Source organism: Vulpes vulpes, chromosome 16 (genome assembly GCF_048418805.1).
Source record: "Vulpes vulpes isolate BD-2025 chromosome 16, VulVul3, whole genome shotgun sequence".
Taxonomy (NCBI): Eukaryota; Metazoa; Chordata; class Mammalia; order Carnivora; family Canidae; genus Vulpes; species Vulpes vulpes.
The window spans coordinates 70777697-70804239 of record NC_132795.1 but is presented as its reverse complement, the minus strand read 5'-3'; the positions used below and the strand labels follow the sequence as shown (position 1 = coordinate 70804239).

The following is a 26543-nucleotide window of genomic DNA, read 5'->3' as shown; positions in this document are numbered from 1 at the left end:
GCTTCTCCCTCTGCCTATGTCTCTGCTTCTGTGTGTGTGTGTGTGTGTCTCATGAATAAGTAAATATAATCTTAAAAAAAAAACTTTTAAAAAACATTGGAGAAAATCTTTGGAAAAATTGATAAGCTGACTCTCATCAAAATTTAAAGCTTTTACTCTGCAAAAGTCCCTATAAAGAGGATGGAAAGATGAGCCACTTGCTGGAGGAAATTATCTGCAAATCAATATCTGGCAAAGAATACATATCTAGAATATGTAAAGAAATTTCAAAACTCTACAGAAAAGAAAAAATCAATCCAATTAGAAAACGGGTAAGACACAAACTGACATTTTACCAAAGAGGATCTACAGATGGCAAATAAACACAAGAAAAGATACTCAACATCATTAGCAATCAAGCAAATACAAATGAAAACCACAATGAGATACCACTACACATCTATCAAAATGGCTAAAAGGAAGTAAGATGAAAACTCCCAAATGCTAATGAGGGTACAGAAAAACTGAAGAACCTACACGGCTGTGGGAATGAAAAACAGCTTGGAAGTTTCTTTAAAAACTAGGCATTTAACTACTATATGACCTATTAATTGCATTCCTGAGAATTTATCCCAGAGAAATGAAAATTTATATCCATACAAAAACCTAAACACACAAATGTTTATAGCAACTTCATTGCTATATTGTAGTAGCCCCAAACTGGAAGAAAACCTAGATGTCCTTCAACAAGTGAATGGATAAACAACAGTGATACATCCATACTATGGAATACTACCCAGCAATAAAAAGGAACAAAGTATTGATACACAAAATAATAGTTGGATGATCATCCAGGAAATTATGTTGAATAAACAAAGCCAAGGCCAAGAGGTCATACACTGTCTATAACATTTTTAAAAAAAAATTACGGAGAGAGAAATAGATTAGTGGTTTCCAAGGAGGGGGTAGAGGCCAGGGGAGGGAGATAGGGAGAGGCAGTTAGGTATGGCTATAAAAGGGCAACCCGGGGTTCCCTGTGGTGATGGAGATGTTCTGCATCTTGACTATCAATGTCAATATTGTGATTGCAACTCTCCACTGTAGTTCTAGAACATGTTACTATTGGGGTAAACTGAGTAAATGGTACATAGAACTCTGCATTCTTATTACTACATATGACTCTACAGTGATCTCAAAATTAATGGTGTAATTTAAAAAAACCCAAGTTAGGGTGCCTGGGTGGCTTAGTCAGTTAAGCACCTGACTCTTGGTTTCAGCTCAGGTTATGATCTCAGACTCGTGAGATCTCAGAGCCATATCAGGCTCTGCACTCAGCGTGGAGTCTGCTTGAGAGTCTCCTCTCCTGCTCCTCCCCCACTCTTCTCTTTCTCTGAAATAATAAAATCTAAAAAACAAAAATCCAAGTTAGCAGTCAAGTTAGTATTTATACATTAGTTTAAAAATTCACGGATAGTGAGATGAGATGAGACAAATCTTACAAAATGCTAGACCAGAGTAATAATTTCAAAAAAAAAAAAAAAAAAACTGCTTTGGGAAAATCCTTTGGGTAGAATTTGAAGATAATTTTCAAATTGCTACAATCAAAGAAACATTTACTTTCAAAATTCTCCAAAGCCTAAAAACATAATTAGAAAAAAGGTAACAAAAAAAGCATAAAATCAGCGTAACAAAGCATAAACAAAGGCACATTTTTTTCATTTAAAAAACAATCAAAACCTCATCTTGGGTCATTAATAGCCACACCACACACACCGGACTGGAGCCCCCTACCTGCCCCAAGGCTGGCTGTTACACCTCCCCCCGGCCCTAGCCAGCCCTGCTGTTAGTATGCACCATGGCCTGCTATCCACCCTACTCAGGGAGGGTAAAACATCTTACAGGTACCTGACAATAATAATAATCCCATCTCCCCATCTGTTACACATCTTTGAGTTCTCCGCCTCCAAAATAAACCTATTTGTCACACACCTTTAGGAATGCCACTAAAGTCTTTTTCCTAGCCTACGTGGGATTTAAAATGCCATCCTAACCAAAGCTGAACACAGAAGCTCTCCTGTACTTGCAACAAGGTCAAAGAGCCCGGGCATCCCTGGGTAGCTCGGTGGTTTGGCGCCTGCCTTCGGCCCAGGGCATGATCCTGGAGACCCAGGATCGAGTCCCACATCGGGCTCCCTGCATGGAGCCTGTTTCTCCCTCTGCCTGTGTCTCTGCCTCTCTCTGTGTCTCTCATGAATGAATAAAATAAAATCTTTAAGAAAAAAAGGTCAAGAGCTCTTTCTATGGTATGAAATGGACAGAGTATCAGCGCCATTAGCCCCCAGAGTTCCTGAATGCACTCTGAGGACCCCAAAAGACCACCCTCTATTCATCCTCCTCCGCTGCAACCTTGTCATCATTGAGCACTCATGCTAACAAGACAATTCACACTCGATGCCTGTCTGGTCACTTTGTGTTCTGATGGCATCTTCAAAGACTAGCGTTGCAATGCTTAGCTCTGTCACAGGTTGAGTGGGTTTTGCAGAATCCTAAGTTTCCTTAATAACATTTTAGATGGGACAATGCATCCTGAATTCTAAACAGCTGACCTGTCAATGAATTTCTGAAGCAACCTGTTTCCCATACTCAGAAGCAGAGAGAACAGGCTTTGGCAGCTATGGAATATCTCATCTCTCAGCCAGTCATTATATTTGGCTCAGATGGTCTCGTTCCCCATCCTGACCCTCAGGAGCAAGCTTCCAGATCCAGGATCAAGCATTTTGAGCCTCTAGGTATGGCCAGGTGCCCCCAGTGTATCAGATAACTTTTGTTACAGGCATCACTATATTTGCAATGCTTTATAAGATGTCTACATTTGCCAAGCAATGTACCACCTTGTTCTTCTACAAGTGATCACATCCATGAATCTCCCTCATCATCCTGTGCACCAGCCCCTCAGTGTCTGTCACCTGCCCCATCACATGCTAGGCAGTAGAAAGGCAAAGATACTCAAAGCATGGGCTCCATCCTTAAGCAGCTGACAGCCAAGCTGAGAGGCTGAGTAGAGGTGAAAGATTGGAAGAGGAAGTCAAAGTGAACTGAGAAGAAAAATCAGTGTCTACACATACACACCAGATTCACAAGGATGTCTTTTTTGATTTCAAGTGTCACCATACCATGCCATCAAATTTCCCAACACTGAATGGGCTTTATGTCCCTGTGACAGAGTCTACTTATAACATCTGAGCCTAGTTCCATATGACACTGAAGTTTGTTAACTAAGGATGAATCATTGCTACAAATATCTTTATGGCTTCACTGCTGAGCTGAAGACAGACCATAACACAACTTTTTAAACAGTACTTCAAGGTAAATCTGCTCTTCCTATCAGCTTAAGTGGCAGGGAAATCATTAAGAACAGGTAGGTGAGAAGAAAACACACATGCCCAGTGACAGATTGGAACAGAGCTCTGTGTCCCAGAGGTCACAGCCAGAAGGAGCAGCCACACAGACATTGAAGTTACATCAGGCCCCTTGAATGATGAGACCACAGATCTCCCATCTGCTTTACAGGAAGTGGAACCTCATCATACAGGAGACCACTGTGTTGTCAATTATTTCTTTGTGATGATACTACACATTGGGCTTTTGGTTTAAAACCAAACACTGTGAACATGAGTGAAACAAACTCCAGCATGAGAAAAATCTCTTCCAGTCACATGTTAACAAACCTCTTTCAGTTCCCTGTACAGAGCGCTAAGACTCACCAGGGGGGCTTAAGTGCCTCCCCGAGACAAAGGGAGCCCCCTAAGGCTAAGTGACTAAGCCCACCAAACCACAGCTGTAAAGGGGGCAGGAGATACCCTCTCTGATGGCCTCCTCAGAAGCTGCATGTTTACCTTCTCATGGGTGTCCATCCCTACTCAATCACCCAGGCTAGCAAGACACCCTGCAGGCGAGCTCACTTCCTTCCTTTAGAACTCAGCCCATCTTCGTGATCCCAACCAGGTACTTAGGGACAATTAGAGAAGTTTCTGTGTGCTCAAAAAGGCTAGGTTGTGTTTTGGCCTTGACAACAAAGGGTTCTCACCCCAAGTTACCTGCATGCTGTGGGGCTTACCGGTGACCCACCCTGCTTCCCAGAGGTGGGAGAAGGGCAGTGGGGCCAAGCGTGCACCGGATCTAAGGTTCCAACCAGAAGTAGTCCACACCACTGCACTCCCATTCACTAACCACAGCAATCACACCGAACATCCACCAGTGTGAGAAACATTTGGTGAGTAGCACCTAAAGCTACCATAGATCTTTCCTCCAGATTTAAAATCCTAAAGCTTCTCATCCTTCCTTACGGGTTTCTCCTTCTATCCCTTTAACTGTTTGCTCCACACTTTACAAAGCCCTCTAGAGCTTCTACATTTTCCTGAAAAAACTCACCACATCCTAGCTTATCAGATACTACTGAGGAATGAAAAGTTCTTTAGAGGCTATTCTGCCAAAGAATATTATAACTCAAAGGCACACACCTCACTTAATTATTTTTGGTGGAAGTCTCATAAAATATATTCCCTATACTCCTAGTTTTTGAAACAAAATAAATAATAAACAATTTAACCTCATGACTTGCCATTGAAGTGCCTTCCTTACCAGGAGGTGACATTTAAGGGAACCATTAAAATGTGTGGACTTGCTGTACCAACAAATTCATATTCTCAGTAGCTGCAGCTCTTTCTACATTTGCAGGTCTCCAGAGTTGCACTCCTAGAGATTCTAACTCATTTGGTCTCTGGTTGGGCTAACAGGGAAAGGTTTACAAAGTCCTGCAGATAGTTCTAAAGTACCATGGGGATGAGACCCAGTGCTCTCTTAATGAGGGATCTCCATCACAGGTAAGTGTAACTGTTCTGGAGCAGCTAGAGAAACATCTAAATGGTCAAGCTGAGATGACTGTCTCAGATTCCAAAGACTCCCTAAAGTTTCAATGCCTGCTGTTCTGACGGAGGCCCTGGTCCATGGTGTGAGCCCTGAGTATCTGTGATTATCCATCGTGCTCTGTGATGCTCCTGGCCACCCCATATACCTGCAGTTAACACAGCCTTCCCAAGGCTGTGAAAACCTCCCAGGTTCTCACAAGGGCTCCTGGAAGGTGGGGGTGGTACCTGAAATGACAATCTATCAGGCCTGAGCACAAAGGAGCTAGCTGAGTTACTGAGTGGAAAGCACAGAGCTGAGAATCACCTCTTGGGGCCAATTTCAGGGACTCCCTCTTTGGTCTACACATCTGCCTTCCAGCCTCACTGTTCCTCTATAGACAGGCTGAGAGACGGAGGGGAGAGGGAAGAGAGAGGATGAGTGGGAGCAGGAGGGTTGCCCTTGAGCAGCCCTCAGCCCAGCAGGGGGCTCTCTGGGCTGGAGCGGAATGGTAGTCTGCTGGCCACTTAGAAGGCACATTTCCTGCAGCTGCAGTAAGTGGGGGAAACTGCTGGAATGAATGGATACTCTCCTGATCTCCCCCTTCCTAAGGGCCACCAACCTGCAGGGGCATGTGTGAAGGCTTGTACACAGTGAAGATGCTGTGCACACCCATGTTCACAAGCACCCTCTTTATTAGGCAGACATAGGCCAATCTGAAGCTGCTCATGAGCCTTTTCAGTATCTCCTGTTTGCCTTGTCTCACTTTGCCATGGAAGGAGTCGCCTTGGGGTTCCAGACCATCAGTGCACCTCCTTACGTACCCAGCATCTTCACAGATCAGAGAGCTTCACTGTACTCAGGTCAATCTTGGAGCTGTCAGACATGTCCATTTTGTAGAAAAAAACCACTAATGCCTCAGTAAGCAAAGGTCAAGGGCATAACTTAAAATAAGTTCTTCTGAATCTGGGTTTGGTGTTCTTTATATGTCTTCATCTGAACACCTACATCAAGTCAAGAAGAGCTAAAAAGTCCTCAAAGACTACTGGACAGAGTATTTAAATCACCTCCCCTCCAGTGAACTGAAGGTGACTTTCAAACGCATGGCTACCAGCACACAGTGCCAGCTAGAACACAGGGATGCTGGTCAATCACGGCAGCATCTCTGGATGACACAGAGTAGGAGACCTACCAAGCCTGGGGCCCAGGAGATAACCTGGCAATGGTATTGCTGGGAAGAGGCCACCAAAGGAGCCCACATAGAAAGCGTGCTCCACTTGCCCCCAGGAGAGATTCAGAGAAGACACCTTTGTCCCTTTCCACCTCCTCTTGTGCACCTCTGTAACATGAAGGAACTGGACGCCATGACCTCCAAGGTCACTTCTGGCATTAATGTTCCTCTGATTTTGTTACAAAGGTCATCTATGTATGTACCCAGGAACAATACCACAGCATTATCTGGATTAACTGAAATCCATCCCATGAGGAAGCATACCTACCATCGGGGTCTTTAAAGGTCAATGTGATAAATTTGCTAGCCACCATGAACATGAAAATCACCCAAAAGCATGCGGCCAACAGAAGCCACTGGTGGTGCATGTTGTCAAATGTCAGCCATTCAGTAATTCTTCCTGGAAAACAAAAGTGAAATGCCCCTGATGCTCATAAATAAGTCAATTAAACAAAAGGTAATAAAAAGAACAGGTGATTTTAGTTAACAGCATCAATGCAAATATTTGAAAAAATTTTTCTATTGACACAGAATTTTGACTTAGTATTTAAATTTTATTAATAATATGAAGTTATCAATCTGATAATTCAAACAAATTTAAAACACTCTAAAGGAAAGTAGCCATTTCTGTTTGTTTTTGGAATACATGGTAAGATTTGGCTTTTGCAGATTTGCTTTGTAACTCCCTTCTGGCCTAACCTAACATCAAAACCAGTTGCTGGTACCCAGCAATAGCCTGCATCTGGAAGCAGGTGGGCAGAAGGAAGTCTACCAAGGGTCAGACCTTTGCTGTGGTAATTTGCAGAGGGCAGAAGCCATACTGAGCCAATTACAAGCAGGCCTTGGGTAAAATCTTGACATGCTGACAAGATAGATGTAGCCACACCTACAGAATCTCTAAAATGGTAAAAATGAACACTGGAGCTTTTCTGTCTCCATTCACTTGCCTGTGAGAGTCTGTGCAGAACCTTGGGGGTGGGTGTTTTTCATGCTGTCACTGCCCGAGAGTAACACAGGGCATGTCAATCCTCAACAGGTCATGCTGCAAGGGACACATAAAAAGCGGGGAAGTCACAGTCAATTCTTGGCAAGAGAGAGAAAACAAAAAGTGTGTTTCATTTCACCTTTAACACAGTGCTTCTTCAAGCCAAACCAAACCACTTAAAGAGACCCTGCTGGGCTGGGTTGGTTTCCACTAGCTGACTGAGGCCATCCATCACTCCTGGGCAGCAGGGAGAAATGGTCCTCTCAACAAGGTGCTGATGACTTATGATTTCAGACAGCTTCTGAACACTGGATGGGACAGAGCTCAGTGGGGACCCAGGTAATCTCCACTTTGTCTCAACAACATTTACTTCCTAGAATCTCAGTGGAACCAGACATCTGAAACCTGAATTCCCTCCACCAAGTAATTATCCAGCCTATACCTGAATACATCCTGCAAAGGGGAGCTTACCACCTTACTTTACTGGGCGGCTTGAGAGCCAAACTCTGCCTTTCTCACACATCAGACCCAGTGTGTTTCCTGGGGTCTTCAAACAAGGTTGCCAGGTTAAATAAAATAAAAATGTAGGACATGGGATCCCTGGGTGGTGCAGTGGTTTGGCGCCTGCCTTTGGCCCAGGGCATGATCCTGGAGACCCGGGATCGAATCCCACATCGGGCTCCCGGTGCATGGAGCCTGCTTCTCCCTCTGCCTGTGTCTCTGCCTCTCCCTCTCTCTCTCTTTGACTATCATAAATAAATAAAAATTTTTAAAAAATTTTAAAAAAATGTAGGACACTCAGTTGTAACTGAATTTCAGATAAACAATACAGTAGTGTCCCCTAATCCACCAGGGATACTTTCTAAGACCTCCAGTGGATGCCCCAAACTGCAGAGAGTACTGAACCCTATATATTTTGGGGGTTTTTGGTATACATACATCCCTACAAGAAAGTTTAATTTACAAATTAGGCACAGTAAGAGATTAACAATGATAACTAATAATAAAAGAGAAAAATTATAACAATATGCCATAACAAAAGTTACGTGAATGTACCCTCTCCCTCTCAAAAGATCTTACTGTGCTGTACTTACCCTCCCTGTGATGATATGAGATGGTAAGCTGCCTATGAGATGAGATACAGTGAGGGGAATGACATAGTCACAGAGACACAGTGTTAGGCAACTACTAACCTTCTGACCATTTGTCAGAAGGAGGATCATCTGCTTCTAGACCACGGTTGACCACAGGTAACTGAAATCACCAAAGAGGGGACTACCGTGAAGAACGTTTTAGTAGAAGTATGTCCCAAATATTACATGGGACATACTTACACTATAAAGAGCTATTTTTTGTCTCCTGAGTTTCAAATTTCACTAGGAGTCCTGTATTTTACCCGGCCGCACTGCCTAACATGGGGCATGCCCACCCCTCTCCAGCTGCCTGAAGCCAGCTGGCCTGCCTGAGTTGAGTCTCCATTTCTCCTTCAGTTCTGCTCGACTGAGGGAGAAAGCCTAGATGACTCCACCACTCACAGCTCTGTGACTCAGCAAGTCACTTAACCTCCCTAAGCCTTGGTTTTCCACTCGTGAGACAAGGCTCTCCTCCTTCCAGGGTGGTCATGAGGATTAAAAGGCCTGTAGCTGTCCCCCTGTAAACATAAAGTGATCCTCTCTGATTTTCCAATTTGATCTGCACACAGCCTTCTAAATAGCCAGAAATGAGTGAGACAGCTGCTAGTCTTCCCAAGAGGGGGGAAAGAAAGCTAGACTTATCCCAGGGGACTCAAGTTCCTAATTCTTCTCTTCCAGAGACAACCAAGGTATAGGCTGTGCCCAGAGGCATAGGTTACTGCAGTCCTGAGTCCACTGGCCTTGTCCCTCACAAGACAGTGATACTTAGAGGTGTCCATCCCCATGGGTTCCAGTGGGAGCACTCCACTGGGAAATCGCAACTGCAGGCCTTTTCTAACAGAAGGGCAGAGGGGCAGAAGAACCAGTGAGGGCTACGGAGGGGGTAAAAGGAAAGGAGGTAGGAGATAAGTGACCAGAACAGAGAAACTTTGTTCCCTTATACCAGCTTTCAGGAAGCCTGAGAGGCCCAGAACACTCTGGTTGCTGAGTGGCCTGGGGCTTGCAACCCCACTTTGCTAAGAGAAGTGCTAAAGACAAGTAAATACAGGGATCCCTGGGTGGCGCAGCGGTTTGGCGCCTGCCTTTGGCCCAGGGCACGATCCTGGAGACCCGGGATCGAGTCCCATGTCGGGCTCCTGGTGCATGGAGCCTGCTTCTCCCTCTGCCTTTATCTCTGCCTTGTCTCTGCCTCTCTCTATATATATATGACTATCATAAATAAATAATAAAAAAATTAAAAAAAAAAAAAAAAAGACAAGTGAATACAGAGGGGAGGCACCTTGAGCTGCTTCCCTCACATGGTCTTTCACTGTAGAGCAAAAGAACCTCCCTGCACTGCTCACTCACAGTGTCCTGCCATGATCAGATGGAGGCTGAAGCTTCTGGCCCCTGGGCACCCTCCTGGGTATCAAGCCGGCACTTGGGAGGGTTTTAGATTTTATGGCTTAAGAATCTCATCTTTCTAATGGGAGCCAGTTTTCTGAAGGGATCTAATTTGAGTCTGTGGACTGAGTTCACCTCTACATAAAAGTAGGAAGATAATGAATAATCAGCCTTACATGAAAATGAAGGGTCATATCATCTGCTTTTCAGGAAGCCAAGGAGCTCAGGGATAGGATCTCTACATCTGGGCTAGGAGAAAAGTGAGACCTGCATTATCCTGAAGCCACGCCTGCCTTCCTAAGTCCTGGATTTTAATTTCAAGCCAGGAATACTTTATTCTTTCACCCAGGCCTGGGGCCAGGGATGGGCGGGGGGAGGTTAGTCTATTCTCTTCTGGAAAATCTCCCCAATTTTCTCATCTGTAAGATAAAACCACCACTGCACACCTACCAGTGTGTTGTGAGGCCCCCCGTGAGACAGAACCCACTGAAGCACCTTCTCTACAACTTACAATACATCAGCCAATGTCTTCTTCCCGATAGGCAATTTTACTTGAAACACGTTCAACTTCAAAAGGGACTTCAATTAAACCCCCTACTGAACTAGGACATCTAGAGTGCCCTCTCCTGCTGTGAGCCTGGCTGCTACCCTGAGTCAGAAGGGAGATCTGCAAGGCCTCCACATCCCTCTCGTCCCTATCATAGCCCACCTGGACTGGGCAGGGACAACCAAAGACACCTGGGGACCCTGATGAGGGCTGCAGACGTGGGAAGTTTTGTGTGATGCATAAACCCTAGGCCCTGCCAAAAAATGTTCTCTTGAGAAGAGGAGTATAAAGTCGCAGGCCCTAGGCAGCCTGGGTGGCTCAGCGGTTTGGCACCTGCCTTCAGGCCAAGGCGTGATCCCAGAGACCTAAGATCAAGTCCCATGTCGGGTTCCCTGCATGGAGCCTGCCTCTCCCTCTGCCTGTGTCTCTCCCTCTTTCTCTGTGTCTTTCATGAATAAATGAATAAAATCTTAAAAAAAAAAAAAAAAAAAAAAAGATAAAGTTGCAGGCCCTCACCAGTGTCTTGGGTAGAGCTGCCCAGACGAGACTGAGGCCTGACAATGACCCTGTGCCCCAGTGCAGTTGCCCTCGCAGGCCATAGAGCCTGAGAGCGGTCACTGTGAAAGGTGGCTCAGAGGGAGTGCTCGCTGCTGGCCAGCAGACTTCTGTAAATGGGCAGTAAGCAGGGCCTGCTCTCCTGTGCACAGCAGAGGAAAAGTCAGCTCACCTTGACACCCACTCTGTTGGAACCCCCCAAAGCCCCTCTCCAACACTCTGCCTTGTTTCATTTCCTGCACCATACCTACTACTCGTTCACCATCTGGCCCCCTACTAGAATATAAGTGCCTCTGAGTAGAACAAGGACTAGAATAGTACCCGGCACTCAGTTAGACAACAATCATTATTTGCTGAATGCCTACATCCACCTAGAAACTTACAGGGAAAATTCCGGAGAGCTGAAAGGCACTTCTGAAGGCCCCTCACCCAACCTTCTACCTGAGAGTTTCCGAATTCTTTAAAGCATGAAGCCTCCAATTTCAACCCCAAAGTATTTCTCCAATATCCAGTGAGAGTGCTTATATATATCTAATACCTATTACCTAAGAGTAGGAAACAATTAAAAACTACTATGACTTCAGTATTACTTGAAAATAAAATTATAAGTTACAGTACTTGACATGCATTTGAATAGATATACAACTTAAATATACTGACTGGGGTGGGGGTTAAGAGATCTCACTAGAGTTCCTGCTTAGTAAAGCGAAGGAAAGGATGGTAAATACTTTTACAGCTGGGAGAAAATGTGGTTAAGTGACAACATCAACATGTATCTGGATATTCAGTAAATATATCTCTGTCTTCATTGGTTTTTATTTTATTTTAAAAATGATTTAATATTTAAAACATAAAGTACAGAGACTAATAGAACAAAAACAGGTTCTTGGCTCTAATAGTTTTGCTGTACTCACTTAAGTGTTTTTAAAGGAAAGAAGCCCCTGTATGCCCCCGCCTGGCTCTAATCACCCTGCACCCGAGAGCTATTGCTCCATCAGGGGGTTACACCTGTCAGATTCAACTCCTCTGACAGAAGGGGGTTAGGAAGGTAGTCTTCCCTGCACAGAGAAAGGCGGGGTTGGCTGCCGAAGGTGGGAAAGTGTGTTCACCCAAGGCTGACAGGAAAACACTGCATTACATGATGATGCTTTCTAGGGAGGCTCCTGCTGGGCTGAGAAACCCTGGGGTGGAGAGATGCACTATTTTAAGTGCTTACCTTTTTTTTTTCATGGTCTATTGTGAAGAAATTCACAAATTACACATAGACTTAAGAAAAAAAAGCTGTCAAGGTGAAAATTTAGATAAACCAGCACTTGTTCTCCAAGTCATGCACTACATGCGCCAACCAGAACCGTAAGACTAAAGCCTGGTCCCTCTCAAATACCCCTCCCCTAGGCCCATTATCTCTACAGCTCATTACATATGACACACAAACATGAGTAGATGTTCATCTGCATATACTTTTAAGGACACAATAACCTAAAGATAATTATTTGCCAAATTCATTATGAAAAGGGATATTCATCCATCCAACAAACCAGAAGCCAGGGATATGACACTGAGTCCCAAACCAAACACATCTGCACAGTTTATGTCCTTATAGAGTCTGCAGTCTAACAGAGAGACACACATGCAACGAAGTCTATCCCACAAGTGGTGTGAGGTGAAGACATGGCTCTATGGGAGGAAAATACAAAAGGATAGAACTTGGGTGGAGAGGTCAGGGACAGCACTTATGTAAGGACGTCCCCAGGGGACCAGCAGGGAATGGAGGCCTGAGGGTAGGCAGGAGCAAGCCAGGGGCCTTTGAAGAACCAAAGGAAACCCCAGTGGCCGGAGTTTCCAGATCAATGTCAGAGATGAGCAAATGCAGCTATGGTCAGAGAATACGGCATCTTAAAGAGCAGTTTGTGGAATTTAGTTTCACCTTGTGAGCAATGAAAAGCCACAGAAGAAGAGTTTTCCATAAGAAGAGGGGCAGCAGTGTCATGACCTGATTTAAATTTTGAAACTATTTCTCCAGCAGCACAGTCAAAAATGTAAAGCACTATCCACTTGGTCATTCTCCAGGCTCAACATCATTTACATAAGTGGCGCAGAAGTGTTCTAACACAGCTAAGTGTTCTGCATCACCACCTAGACCTACCCTCCTAGATGACCACAATGACAACGAGGACCACCACCACCACTGCCATCATCATCATCGCCATCAAGGTTGCTAAAACCTAGCACATAAACTAGTAAAGATCCACAATATCTAACAGGTTGGGTTTTCACGGATCCTAAAGACTAGGGGTTCCAGTTAGCCATAGCATGCTTCTGCTTTGAGAGCTCATACATTCTGAATCTAGGTATCTACCTAATGATGTCTGACTTTATGTTTAGGGCAGTGGTTCCAGCCCTGTGTAACTTTAAAAAAAATATAGCAAGGCCCTGGGCCCCAAGAATGTTGAAGCCAAGAGAACACATATTTCTGGCAATGGATACAGGGCTTGTTTTAAAAGCTCTGCACAGGATTCTAATGAGCAGCCAGGGCTGAGAACTGCTTGTCCAAGTCCCCAGCCCTTCCTGTTAATGCCCACATAAATCCCAGGGTGCCTCCTGTTAAAATGCAGATTCTAGGCATTTTGACATAATAGCCACTTTCCTACCACCTCCTTCTATTATAAGAACAAAAACTAGCAGCAAAAGAATATCTGTCAACTAGCATCCATTGATGCTCTGTAAAAACAGCTTAAAGAGGTTTAATAAGAATCAAAGAACTCCATCACTGTTCCAATTTATTCTTCTTTCCAGCCCTCCTACCTATAGGTAACCAGATTCTGTTGAATTAGGATTTGGTCTGACTTTGGAAAAATTACAATAATTTTCCCCATTTGTTTAAATAAAACGAAAGGCATTCCAAATTCCCTTAGGGCCAGCTCCTTTAAGCCCATCCCACAATCTGGATTGTTTCCCTGAATATACCAATTCTCCATGAGGTTTGCCTCCTGTACGACGATGACACCCTCAAGGCTCATTTTCTGTGTGCACAGAGACTAGAGCCTGAAACAAACAGTCCTTCCTCCATACCTCTGCCAAGGGCCACTGCTCTCCCAGTAGCTCGGTGACAAATGGCCTTTAAAAAGCCTGACATTTTCTGTAATTAACTCTCCTTTGTTCAAGGAGCCAAGACAACTCTCAAGTTGCCTCTTGCAGCTAATGGTGGCAAACCTGAGTGTTCCTCAGGCCCCCTGTGGTAACAGTGTGCCCTGAACTGAGCCCCTGGGTCCCCCGGAGTCAGCATACCCATCTTTAGAGCTTTCCTATTTCCACTCATTAAATGAGACTTTCACTCAGAGATGTCAGGTTCTGAAGCCAAGCCAGAGGGCTGGACTCAGAAAACCCACAAGTCAGACTGGTGGTTAAGGTGGTTTCTCCTCTTATGGGGAAAGCAGGGTTAGGGAAGCAAGAACAGAGCTGAACCTACCAAAAGTCTCAGTCTTTTTTTCCCCCTTCTAATCTAAAAGAAACACAGCACACATTTTATATGTTTGTAATGACTAACAATGGGTTTGGTATTATTACCATCCTCTAGTGCAGATTTTCCCTCCCCTGCATTTTCAAAAAGATGCTTGTAAATCCATTTTGGTCAGCTGCCAGTGGCTTTTCCCTGTGTTTGAGCTATCATCCAAAAGCACAAAACCTTTCTGGGTTTCTGCTGAAGAGCTTGACTCCACCTGCCCTGTTCTACTTTTGCTATACATACTGACTTATTAAAGGTTCTGAAAAGTCCTATGGTAAATAAGTCCATTTAACTCTGTTTAAATAGATTCTTTTCCAACTGTCATTCATTCAGCAATATTGATCAAGTGCCCACTCTGAGGCAGGAGTTGTCCTAGGCCCTGGGGATATGGCAACACTCCCTGCTTTCCCAGTGCTTCTAGAGAGGTGGACAAGCCAATAAACAAATAGTGATCACACCAAGTGTGTAGGGCCACGGTTAATAACAAAGAAGGGTAAGGGGAATCCTGAAAAGAGACGGAACAGAGTAGGGAAATCCTGCAGCACCCGAGCCAACAGCTTGGTTAGTGTCCCAGTGTCTCAAAAGCAGCAAGGAGACAGCATCCCTCGTGCTGAGTGAGCTAGAGGTCTAGGGAGTGGCCCAGATAAAGAATCCTGTCCACAGTCCTTTACTGAGCTGGAAAGTCCTAGATCCCCACCTTGATCACATACATACTCCAGGGAAAGGACCATGCATCCAATGTTCAGTTTTTAAAACATTCATTCAAAACACAGCCAGGCACTAAAGGAAACTTCACCAAAAAAAGCCTGGTAATGCACAAGCAACTGGTAGCACTGGGGGGGATTCACAGGAAGAAGGGAAACTGCGTAGCTAGAGGCTGGCGCAACCGGAGGCATTCTACAATCAACGCTTCTGTATCTTTAGATTTTGAACGAAAATGTTATCATCTAATCAATAAAATTAATAAATTACTATGCAATAAAATACTGCATATAAATGTATTATGTATATCTTTATATATCTTTTATATATTATATATATGCATATTATATATAAAGTGCCATGACAATGACAGTCATGGGGATTTTTAAATTTATAGGGTTTCTCTCAATCTAAGTTCAGAAATTTCCTCTGTCTACTTGGCCATGATCATTACAATTTACTGTCTTAGAATGATTAATCATCCTTAGTTACCAGAAATGCAAACACACTCCTTACTCTGTCCAGCTGAAGAATGTATCTGAGGTAAAGACAGATTTTCATGAGTAATGATAACACACAGCAAACACCTGCCTGGGGTTATCTACACGTCAGGCACTGCTGTCAGTAAGGACCAAACTCACCTAATTCCCAGCCTGGGAAGGTGCTTCTATTATTATATTTAAGAAAACATTTCTAAGTATAAGTGTACATACTCCTATTTAAGAGTTTTAAATCTCCTAAAATCTCCATACAAGCAAGAAAAGAGGCAGTGAGAAGAACGGTAAATGACATGAATCTCAAATAGTGAGCTCACATTCTCCTTAATCTAACTTCTGAGGCCTGGCATCCACGTTTCCTTGCAGTATTTGCTTTGCCTGAGATTCTTGGTTCCTCCTGTCACTGTATAAGATAATTAAAAACAAAAACAATAAGCACCATTAGAAATGATAAGATCAACTTATTTAATACAACTTGGTTTATATTTGGGAAATAGTTAACCACTTTGATTATTCCAGTACAGTTTGCACAACAGGTCTCTTACAGAGGTGGGCTATATTTGGCATTCCTGGCAAATGAATAAATGTTCTAACTGTGCCAAAACGGGTAGCTGTTTAAAAGACTGTTCCCTGTAACTTCATATGAAAAATAAAATAAGTTTTGTAGCAAAAAAAAAAAAAATCAAATTCTGTTTTATCTATTTTATATGTTTGACATTGGGTAAAGGATTCCTGTAGAGGATGATGAAATCTTCCAAAGCAAGATGTTCTCTGGGTTTTGCATTTCTTTAGGCTTTAACACCCCGGCAAAATTCTAGCCAAATGACACATCATGAATGAATAACTGGAAACAAGCCGAACTTGTGGAATTAGAGAGATTACAGATTTAATAGAGTTGGCTGGCAAAATAAACATACAACTCATTTAACACATAATGTAGCCCAAACTGCTTGGGATTCATGTAGCACAGTCTAGCCGTGTTTCCTTTTACTCTGAAGAGCTCAATGTTAAAACTAAAAGCAATTTCACATTATGCAGATGGAAAGATTAAGCTTTATGTACTCACATCCAGATTCTTCCAGACCTGTATCAGAAGAAAACAGACTCTTCGTTTCTGCAATCTGAAAGGTCCTGAATTCACCTCTCTCCCGTTTCCATTTCCAGCTCTCTCCCACCTTTTTATCATCTAACCTCAAGCATTTGAACAAAGATCTGAATATACCTGCAAACTGCCTGGGATACTTCCTGAGTCTTTCCTTGTTTTGTTTAGTTTTGCAAGCACTCCAGTTTTCATTCCAGCGAAGGAAAGAATTTTTCTCTCAGGTATTACTTTGAGATTCTATTCTTCAGGGTCAAGAGCAAAAAAAGAAGTGCAGAAAAAAAAAGAAAGATTTTTCTTTCCATCTTGAAATTCCAATTTTGGGCCAAGATGGGCTCATAATTATAATGGTAGAAAAGGGAGAAGACTATTTTCTTTGTGTCTTTTTCTTTTCACCCAGTCACTGAAAATTTCCGAGTGAATAAGTAAGGTCCTGGAGACCAGCAAGCCTGAGCTGCAGGACCGAACCTGAGCTGCCCAGCCTGAACTGAGCTACCTAATTTTCAGAATGTCTGAGGCATTTCTCACCCTGGCAGTCAAAACTGACCATTACCCAACTCTTTATGGCCCAAAGCCTCAGGCTCTGGGTGTTTCAGACCAAAAAAAAAAAAAGCCCTTTATGACAGTCCTCGGGCTTAGCTAACCAGGCAGAGCCTGGCTGCACCGCTTTCTATTCATTGCCCGGCCCTTTCCTGCCTTCAGAGACTTGGAAAAACAAAAACGACAGCTTTTGGAAAACCTGGTTCAATCTTCCCAGCCAGAAGTGCAGAAATTCCTACTTCGTCCTCCAACTTCTGCCCGGCCCCTCGACCGTCCACATGAGGGCGGGGGGCACTCTGCAGCCCCTCCGGCAGGAGGCCTCATTTCCAGCCACCCTCTCCGCTCTCCCCCACCCGGCACACCTCACCGGGCACACCTCACCGGGCGCTTCGGGAGGGTGCACACGTGCCTTCTCACCTGCCCTCTCCGCAGGCTCCTTGCGCCCAAGCGGAACGTCTTCTTTCGCCGTGCACCAACCGCAAATGCAGATCAGCAGCCAAAGATGAAAGAAGTAAATTAGAGATCACCAAGTATCAATCATCCCGCCGGTCACACCATCCCGCAGCAAGGACGCCGCCGCCTTATTGCATAATTAGCGCGATGAGCGATCTCCGCGCTAATCGCACCAGCCAGCGAGGTGCTCAAGTCACCCAGACACACCGCGACGGTGCTCACAAAGAAACGCCAGCCCGCCCGGTGCGGGTCGGGGCCGCGGCGCTACGGGACCCACAGCCCGCCCGCCCCCAGCTCACCCTCCGTGGAGCCGGAGCCCGCCGGGGTCCCCGGGCCCCTCCGCGCCGCCGGCGGCGAAGCTCAGCCCGGGCCTCGCGGGCCTGGCCGGGGGCGGAGCGCGCGGGGGCCCCGCGTCCCGGGAGCGCGGGAGGCCCGCCCCGCCCGGAGGCCTCGGCGCCGCCACCGGCGGCCTCCGCGCCGCGGCCCGCCCGGCCCGGGATGTGGCGGCGGCGCGCCGGAAGGAGGAAGCCGGGCGCGCGAGGCCCTCTCCCGGGGGCGAGCCCGCCGCCGCCGCCCGCCGCGGCCCCCGCCCGGCTGCGCGCGCCCCCGCCCGCCCCGCCGCCCGCCCGTGCGCGCCCCCGCCTGCCCCCGCCCGCGCGCGCGCGCCCCCGCCGCCGTCCCCACGGTGCGCGCGCCTGCCGGGGCCGCGCGGGGAGGCGCGGCGGAGGGGCCCCTGCACCTCGTAGGTCCTTTCGCCTCCCGAACAAACTCCGTCCCAGGAAATTGCACAGAGACGTGCGGCCGAACCTGATGCCGCCAGATCTCCATCCGGAAAAAACAGGTATGATGTTTGAGGACCAAAAAAAAAAAAAAAAAAAAGTCCAAACTTGGAAAAATGAAGAAGAAACAAATCCAAGCTTGGAAAAAGGCCCAACCGGTTTTTACCTTCCCAGCATTTTCTGCTGAGCTGAGCCGTCCCAGTAAAAGCTGGGCCTTCTGTTCTTTGCAGACCGCCCCTCTGCTGACAGTCCGGGGGATGCAACTTTGTTGTCGAGGTGCAGGTGATTAATACACAACTGCTGGAGGCCCGGACAGTTAACTGCCCTATAGAGCTGTGACTTCTTAACCTGCAGAAGTGGGTAAGACGCTGAGGCTGTAGAGCCTGGTAGAGAAGCCAATCCCAAAGCTGTTGGGGGGGTTATTGCCCTGGAAAAGGTAAACTAGCTTTGTTTTGATCTAACCTACAGACGCTGTATCTGTATCTATTTAGCTGTATCTGTTCAGCAGACGAGGTGGTAGATACTGTGCACACCCGCATTCACCTGCATTGGTAAAACTTGTCAAGCTTTCAAAGAATCACGGTTTTATTGGCCTACCCTGTTGGTTCCCTTCTTAAGGAGTTAAACGTAGTATGGATGGGGCTTGCCGTTTCAGAATTTCACCTTTAACATGGTTACTAACCATTGTGGCTTAAAGATAGCAAGGTGGTTTACTTGGTCTTTTGGTCACTCATCCTGATATTTATTAAACCCTTTCTTTGGGTGCTACGGTTGACACAGACTGTTGGCTTTCTCCATGAGGATCTGAATGGACACACAGATGTGGGAGACACACAATAAGTAAATTTGGAGCTCAAATGAGAAGTAGAATATAATGCAGGGTTTAAGGGTCCAAGCTCTGGGAATTAAGCGTTGTGGGTTCAAATCTTTACAGCACCACATATAGCTTGTGACACTGTCAAATTATGTTATTGTTCTGTGTCCCGTTTTCCTCATCTTTAAAATAAGGATATGGCTCTATAGAATATTGGAGATAATGGAGATAATGCATTTAAAATAGCACAGGGCAGCCCGGGTGGCTCAGCAGTTTAGCACCGCCTTCAGCCCAGGGCCTGATCCTGGGACCTGGGATCAAGTCCTGCGTCAGGCTCCCCGCATGGAGCCTGCTTCTCCCTCTGCCTGTGTCTCTGCCTCTCTCTCTCTCTCTCTGTGTCTATCATGAATAAATAAATAAAATCTTTAAAATAAATAAATAAATAAAATGCATAGCACAATTCTCTTCCAGTAGTAAATATTACAGTAAACATAAACGACTTTCATCATTACCATTTACTTACTGCATTCTCAAGGTGCTGTTCAAATATTTAAAAATATATTTCTTTCTAGGGCATACACATTGGTGACTAAAGTAACTGAGTATTTTTCTTGGGGTATTTCCCGAATTATTCTAGTTCTTCTTTTTGTTTCTATGAATGAACTTCAGGAAAGTATTAATATTTAGTCTTTATAACAGGAGGATAGTTTCTAACGTAGTGGTTCTCAAAGTGTGATCCTTGTACCCCTGGATCTGTAATGTCGAGACTTTTTTTTCCCAGCAATGCTAGGACATTGGTTGTCTTCACTATTTAGACATTTGTTCTGATGGCACAAAAGTAGTGATGGGTAAAATTGATGACACTTAGCATGAATCTAGGCAGTGGAATAAAATGGGATTGGTGGGCATTGCATTTGTCACCATCAAGCATTTGCAATAAAAACAAAAAATGTCACTGAGGAATGTCCTTCATGAAGTAGGCATACCCTTTGGGATGGGATGGGAAGTGCACACAAGACCTCTTGCTGCATAGCCAAGTATGGTGGTTGTCTGGAGGCCAAGCTCTTGGGTGATGGTTTGTGATATTTCTTTTCATGGAACACCATTTTATTTCAAAGGAGAACTGACAGACACACTGTGGTTACACAAACTTGGGTATTTGGCAGACATTTTCTCCAAAATGAATGAAATGAGCCTGTCACTTCAGGGAAACAACTGATGGTATCTGTTGCCAGTGATAAAACGCAGGCTTTTAAGTGAAAATTCAAGCTTTTGGAAAACCTGTATCTGCCACTAGGAGTTTGACAGTATCCCAATATTTAAAGATTTTTCTGATTCAGTCAGTGGTGATATTAACAACCTTTCCTTTCATTCTTCCTTTTTTTTTTTTTTTCTTTCTTGGTATATTGTATACTGATAGATTGTGGCCCAATAAGACACATATATTATATATTTGGCCTTTTCCATGGTTCCTGACACACCACTCCAAAAACCTTTGTAATTTCCTGAATGATAAGGGTGAAAGGAGCATCTTTTGTTCTAATTTAGCCTTTGTTTCTGGTTCCTGACACAAAGCTCCTAAATCCCTTAGAATTTCCTGGGTGATAGGAGCATCATTTGTTTTAATGAGGCAACTCTAGCTAGCTTCAGATGGGGACTGGTCACCACAAAGACCAAACCTTGATTAGAAGCCTAGGACTTTAAGCCCCACCTCCCCCAGCCTCTGAGGAGAGCAGAGGGGCTTAAGAGTGAATTAATAACCAATTCTGCTGATGTGATGAAAACACTTAAATGACGGGGGTTGGAGAGCTTCTACATTGGTAAGCTCATTAAGGTGCTGGAAGGGTGGCCATGTAGAAAGGGCATGGAAGCTCTATGCACACAGCCCCCCCATAACTTGCCCTAGGAATATCTTCCATTTGGCTGTTCCTGAGTTGTGTCCTTTATAATAAACCTGTAGTAATAAATAGACTGTTTCTCTTAGTTTTGTGAGCTGTTCTAACATAATCAAAACTGAGGAGAGTGGGGCGGGGCGGGGGGAGGGCTCATGGAACCTATGATTTGTAGCCAAGCCAGACTCAGACAGAAGTATGGGTATCTTGGGGACCCAATATTTTTGAGTGGTGTCTGAAGTGGGAACATCCTTGTGGGACTGAGCCCTTAATCCTGTGGAGTTTGACGTTAACTTCAGGGAGTGTCAGAATAAAATTGAATTGTGAGACATTCAGTTAGTGTCTGGAGAATCAGAGAATTGGTTTTTGGTGTTGGAAAACACCCAGGCTGATGAATTTTAATGTCACATAGTTTGAAAAGTTCATGACAGGGTTTTAGATTCCACGTTGTACTAAACTTCAAGAAACTACCACTTGCCGAGTTTAAGCTTAGTGTTAAACACCCAAAATTATCTGAAAAGATTATTAAAATACTTCTTCCTTTTCTACTTATCTGCATGAGAAGGATTTTCTTCATATTCTTTGACCAAAATAACATGGCAACAGATTGGATGCAGAAACAAGTATATGAATCCAATTATCTTCTATTAAACAAGACATTAAAAGGATTTGGAAAAAGATAAACAGTGCTAAAGTTTTGTTGCAGAAAATATAGTTATTTTTCCTTAAAATAGGTTACTTATGGTACCATATAATGGGAACGTTATTATTTTCAAGTGAATAAATAAATACAGGTTTTAAATTTCTCAGTTTTAATTACTGACTCCCTAAGTTTAGATATCTGGATATCTATCCAGATTAACAAAAGCTCTTTGCATTCCTTGATAATTTTTTTTTAAGATTTTATTTATTTATTCATGAGAGATACAGAGAGAGAGAGAGAGGCAGAGACAAAGGCAGAGGGAGAAGCAGGCTCCAGGCAGAGAGCCCGATGTAGGACTTGATTCTGGGACTCCGGGATCACACCCTGGGCCGAAGGCAGGCACCAAACTGCTGAGCCACCCAGGGATCCCCCTTGATAATTTTTAAGAGAGTAAATGAATCCTTAGGCCAAAAGGTTTGAGAACTGCTGCTAAGAGAAACCCAAATTCTTAATGGTAAGAGAAAAATATACCAGATTCTTTCACCTTCCACAACTGCCAACTGTATATCTTTAAAGTCAAGACTGGAGATGATACTATGAAATAATGGAAGTTAACCACTGACCCAAATTATTGCTGTCTATTTGAACCAAACCAGTGGAATAAGCAAATAAATACATCTAGAGAAACCCAGATGTCCTTATGGGGATATGGGTTATATGAAGAGCCATCTTTCTGTGAGAGTAAGAATTTGCTCATTCCTCTGATCATCTTTTGGTAGTAGGATTTTACAAGTTTCTCTATAGTACTTCATTTTGGCTTAAGCACAAATGGACTTGGGGTCCCTTGGTGTCAGATACAAGAAATTGACATTGTCTTCCTTGTTACCACTTCCCCATCTCCTCAATATGCCACATGCATTCTCCATGTCAGCCCAGGCAAGAGACAGTTCCCACAATACTGGTTGTCCCCCTCTTGAGCTCTCATCTCAGTCTTGACAGTTGACACCAGCCACTCACAGGCTTCCTTGGGTTTTGTTTAAACAGCATGTGCTTGGAAATTATTTCTCAGCCACCCTCGACTGTAAAGGCAATGGAAAATTGCATACAGAGAGCGCACATCCAAGGTCCTTTTTCGGAGCCCACTGAAAAATTGCATTTGGCTCCCTTGATGGGTATACAAGGAGAGTCAAAATGAGATTTTTTAAAACAGAGTTGAAATGAGACTTTTCCCAGGTTGAGCCTTTGAGAAAGCTGTAATGGCCACAACCAAGCATCTCTATGTAGTTCTAGAACTGTGAAATGTTCAGTTACTTAGACGGTTCTTCTCAGTAGTTGTAGAAGTAGAGATTATCCAGACCCACACAAGTTGATGTCCCTTTCCAGTTTGTAGATGGCCCTGTAATTCAAAGGGTTTTCATTCATTTATTTGTTTACCAGGAGGCAGTGAAGTGAAATAGGCTGATCCCATGCTCTGACCCTCAGAAAACCTCCAATGAGTTTATTATGGTCTTTATGGGGCTTTGTTTTGTCTTGTTAATAATTTCTCCTAAATTGGCTAAAATATGATAGGGCTTCACATTAGGAAAAATCCACCAATAGGATTTATTTCGTCTTTGAATTCTGAGGCATATTTCAGCCCTACATTTTGATTTGTTTAAAATACATTTTAAGTATTAAAGTGAGGAAAGCCAAAGAGATTGAAGAGTCAAATGCTGAACTCTTGAGATGAGAAGGCACACTTTACTGTCAGGTTAGACTACATTCTCAATGTAGTTGGCCAAAGGATAGAAAATTCTATTGGAAGTAAGGCAGCCACACAGAGTAGGTTTGGGCTATGTGACTAGGCCAATGAGCTGTACACAGAAGTGATCTAAGCCACCCATAGGGCTCACCATTAAGAACATGCCATGTGATTCTGAAGTTCTCTTCCCCTGACATATGCCCTGGAAGGCAGGCACACAAAATAGAAGCAGCTGTGATCCCTCTGTCACCATTCGGAGGAAAGTTGCAGTATCTGAATAGAATAAGATGAGCACAAAATCAGTATTCATTGTCGTAAGCCAAGAATAGCTCAGGGTGTATGCCTTATGTAGCACAGACTATCCTAACATAATATTCTGGTTTAGTGATGAGAATGCTGGACTGAAAGTTAGGAGATTTAGGTTGTGTGGGATTGAACTATAAGAAATTGTTGATAATCATTAATTTTTGATGTTCAAGAATGGCAGTTTCACATGATTCACCTTAATAATTCCACCTCTGTGACCAGCTAGGCATGCAACATTGGATAGTCCACTAATGCCTTCTGTATCTCATTTTTCTCATCTATAAACATCAGCCCTCATAGATATCTATGAAACATTCCACCCAATAACAGCAGAACACACATTTTTCTTAAGGATACACAGAGTAGGGCAGCCCTGGTAGCGCAGCAGTTTAGCGCCGCCTGCAGCCCAGGGCCTGATCCTGGAGACCCAAGATCGAGTCCCACGTTGGGTTCCCTGCATGGAGCCTGCTCCTCCCTCTGCCTGTGTCTCTGCCTCTCTCTCTCTCTCTTGCGCGCGTGCGCGCGTGCACTCTGTATCTCTCATGAAGTAAATGAAATAAAAATCTTTTTTAAAAAAATGATACACAGAGCATTCTCCAGGATGTGTGTGCTAAGCTATAAAACAAGCCTCAATAAATGTAAAAGGGTTGAATTTATACAAAGAAAAATTCTCTAAACACAATGGAATTAAATTAGAAGTCAATAATGGGGGAAAATTTGAGAAATGCATAAAATACATAAATTAGGTTAAACAGTCCAATGGGTCAAAGAAGAAATCAGAAAATACTTTCAAATTAATGAAAATAAAAGCACAGCATACCCAAACTTATGGAGTACACTGAAAGCAGTATTATAGCTATAAATGGGAACATTAAAATGAAGAAAGATCTCAAATTTAACCTAACCTTTCACCTTATGAAACTAGCAAAAGACCAGCAAACTAAACTGAAAGCAAGAAAAAAGGAAGGAAATAATGAATATTAAAATGGAAAGAAATGAAAAAGAAAATAGTAAAACAATGGGGAGAAAAACAAAACAAAAAAAATTGTTCTTTGAAAAGATCAACAAAATTGATACACATTTTTCTAGGCTGACCAAGAAAAAAAGAGAGAATAAATAAAGTTACTAAAATCAGGAATGAGAGGGGGAACATTATTACCAAACTTGAAGAAATAAAAAGTCTTATACGTGAATACTTGAACAATTTTATATCAACAAATTGGATAACTTAACATAATGGACAGATTCGTAGAGAGACACAAACTACCTAAAATTGACTCAAGAAGAAAATCTGAGTGGACCTATGACAAGCAAGAGATTGAATTATTAGTTTTAAAACTTCCTACAGGGAAAAATCCAAGCCCCAGTAATTTTACTGTTGAATTCTACATTTAAAGAAGAATTAATATCAATCCTTCATAACTTCTTCCAAAAAATTGAAGAGGATGGAATACATCTCAACTTATTTTGTTAGGCTAGTATTACCCTGATACCAAAACTAGACATAGACATCACAAGAAAACTATAGACCAATATGTCTTATAACTACAGACACACAAATCCTCCACAAAATACAAGCAAACTGAATTCAGCAACATATACAAAGGATTATACACCATGAACAAGTGGGATATATCTCACAATGCAAGATCACCTTAACATCTGAAAGTCAACTAATGTAATACACATGTCAGTAAAGACAAATCACATGACTAACTAGAAGCAGAAGAAAGCATTTGACAAAATTCAAGTCCCATTTATTAGAAATGCATGAAATAAATTAGGAATAGGAAGGAATTTCCTTTACCTGATAAGTGGCATCTACAAAACCCCACAGATAGTATCATACTTAATGGTGAAAGACTAAAAGCTTTCCCCTGAGATCAGGAACAAGACAAGATGTCCACTTTTATTGTTTCTACTCAACATTTTACTGAAGGTTTTAGGTAGAACAGTTAGGCAAGAACAAGACAGAAGTATCCATATGGGAAAGCAATAAACAAAGCTATTTCTATTTTAGGTGACATGGTCTTGCATACAGAAAATCCTAAGGATTCTATTAAACTATTAGAACCAATAAATGAGGTGAACAAAGTAACAGTGTACAAGACCAACCTATGAAAATCAATTGTATTTTTATAGACTAGCAATGAACAATCCAAAAATGAAATGAAGAAAACAATACTGTTTATAATAGCATTTAAAGTAATATAATTCTTAGGGATAAATTTAACAAAAAGGGTATAAAACTTATACTCTGAAAGCTATGAACATTTCTGAAAGGAATTAAAGAACACCTAAACAAGTGTAGAGACATCTCATGTTTCTGTATCAGATTTAATACTGTTAAGATGGCAATACTCTTTAAATTGACCTACGGATTCATTGCAATCCTCATCAAAATTCCAGCTGGCTTCTTTGGAGAAATTGCCAACATGACCCTAAAATTTGATGGAAATTCAAGAAACTCAGAGTAGCCAAAACAATCTTGAAAAATAATATCAAAGTCAGAGGAATCATACTTCTCAAACTTAAAACTTACTACAAAGCTACAGTAATCGAGAGAGTGTCGAACTGGCATAAGAAGAGATAGAAAGATCAATGGAGTAGAATTGAGTGTCCAGAAATAAACCTTCATATTATGGACAATAGGTTTGTGACAAGATTGCTAAGACCATTAATGAAATCAGAATTGTCTTTTCTACACAAATGGTGTCAGGATGACTGGATATCCACATGCAAAATAATGGATTTAAACACCTCTGTCCAAAAAAAAAAAAAACAAAAACACCTCTGTCATATCATATTAAAAAATTAACTCAAAATGGACCATAGACCTAATTGCAAGAGCTAA

At 43.1% G+C, this 26543-nt stretch overlaps 2 protein-coding genes across 23 annotated transcripts in view; one reads left to right on the top strand and one right to left on the bottom strand.

Moving 5' to 3' along the window:
- CHST10 (carbohydrate sulfotransferase 10) overlaps window positions 1–17952 on the bottom strand; it is a 29985-nt gene extending 12033 nt beyond the window's left edge. Inside the window, exons 1-5 of one of the 14 annotated variants that reach the window (XM_072741510.1) lie at window positions 17814–17952; window positions 17479–17517; window positions 15740–15825; window positions 7059–7157; window positions 6384–6511 (exon numbers count right to left, since the gene is read on the bottom strand). In XM_072741510.1, the coding sequence (XP_072597611.1) occupies window positions 6384–6511; window positions 7059–7105 (175 nt within the window). In that variant the 5' untranslated portion in view covers window positions 7106–7157; window positions 15740–15825; window positions 17479–17517; window positions 17814–17952. Of the gene's footprint in view, window positions 1–6379; window positions 6516–7058; window positions 7158–15739; window positions 15826–16488; window positions 17521–17813 lie in introns of those variants that run through there. The other 13 variants (XM_072741517.1, XM_025992445.2, XM_025992446.2 and 10 more) reach the window with 13 other exon arrangements.
- The window catches only part of NMS (neuromedin S), a 52535-nt gene continuing 43522 nt past the window's right edge, over window positions 17531–26543 (top strand). For 3 of the 9 annotated variants that reach the window (XM_072741519.1, XM_072741520.1, XM_072741521.1), the window contains exon 1: window positions 17531–18355. In XM_072741519.1, coding sequence (XP_072597620.1) covers window positions 17662–18355 — 694 coding nt within the window. In that variant the 5' untranslated portion in view covers window positions 17531–17661. Of the gene's footprint in view, window positions 18356–18523; window positions 18654–26543 lie in introns of all 9 variants that reach the window. The other 6 variants (XR_011997823.1, XR_011997824.1, XM_025992438.2 and 3 more) reach the window with 5 other exon arrangements.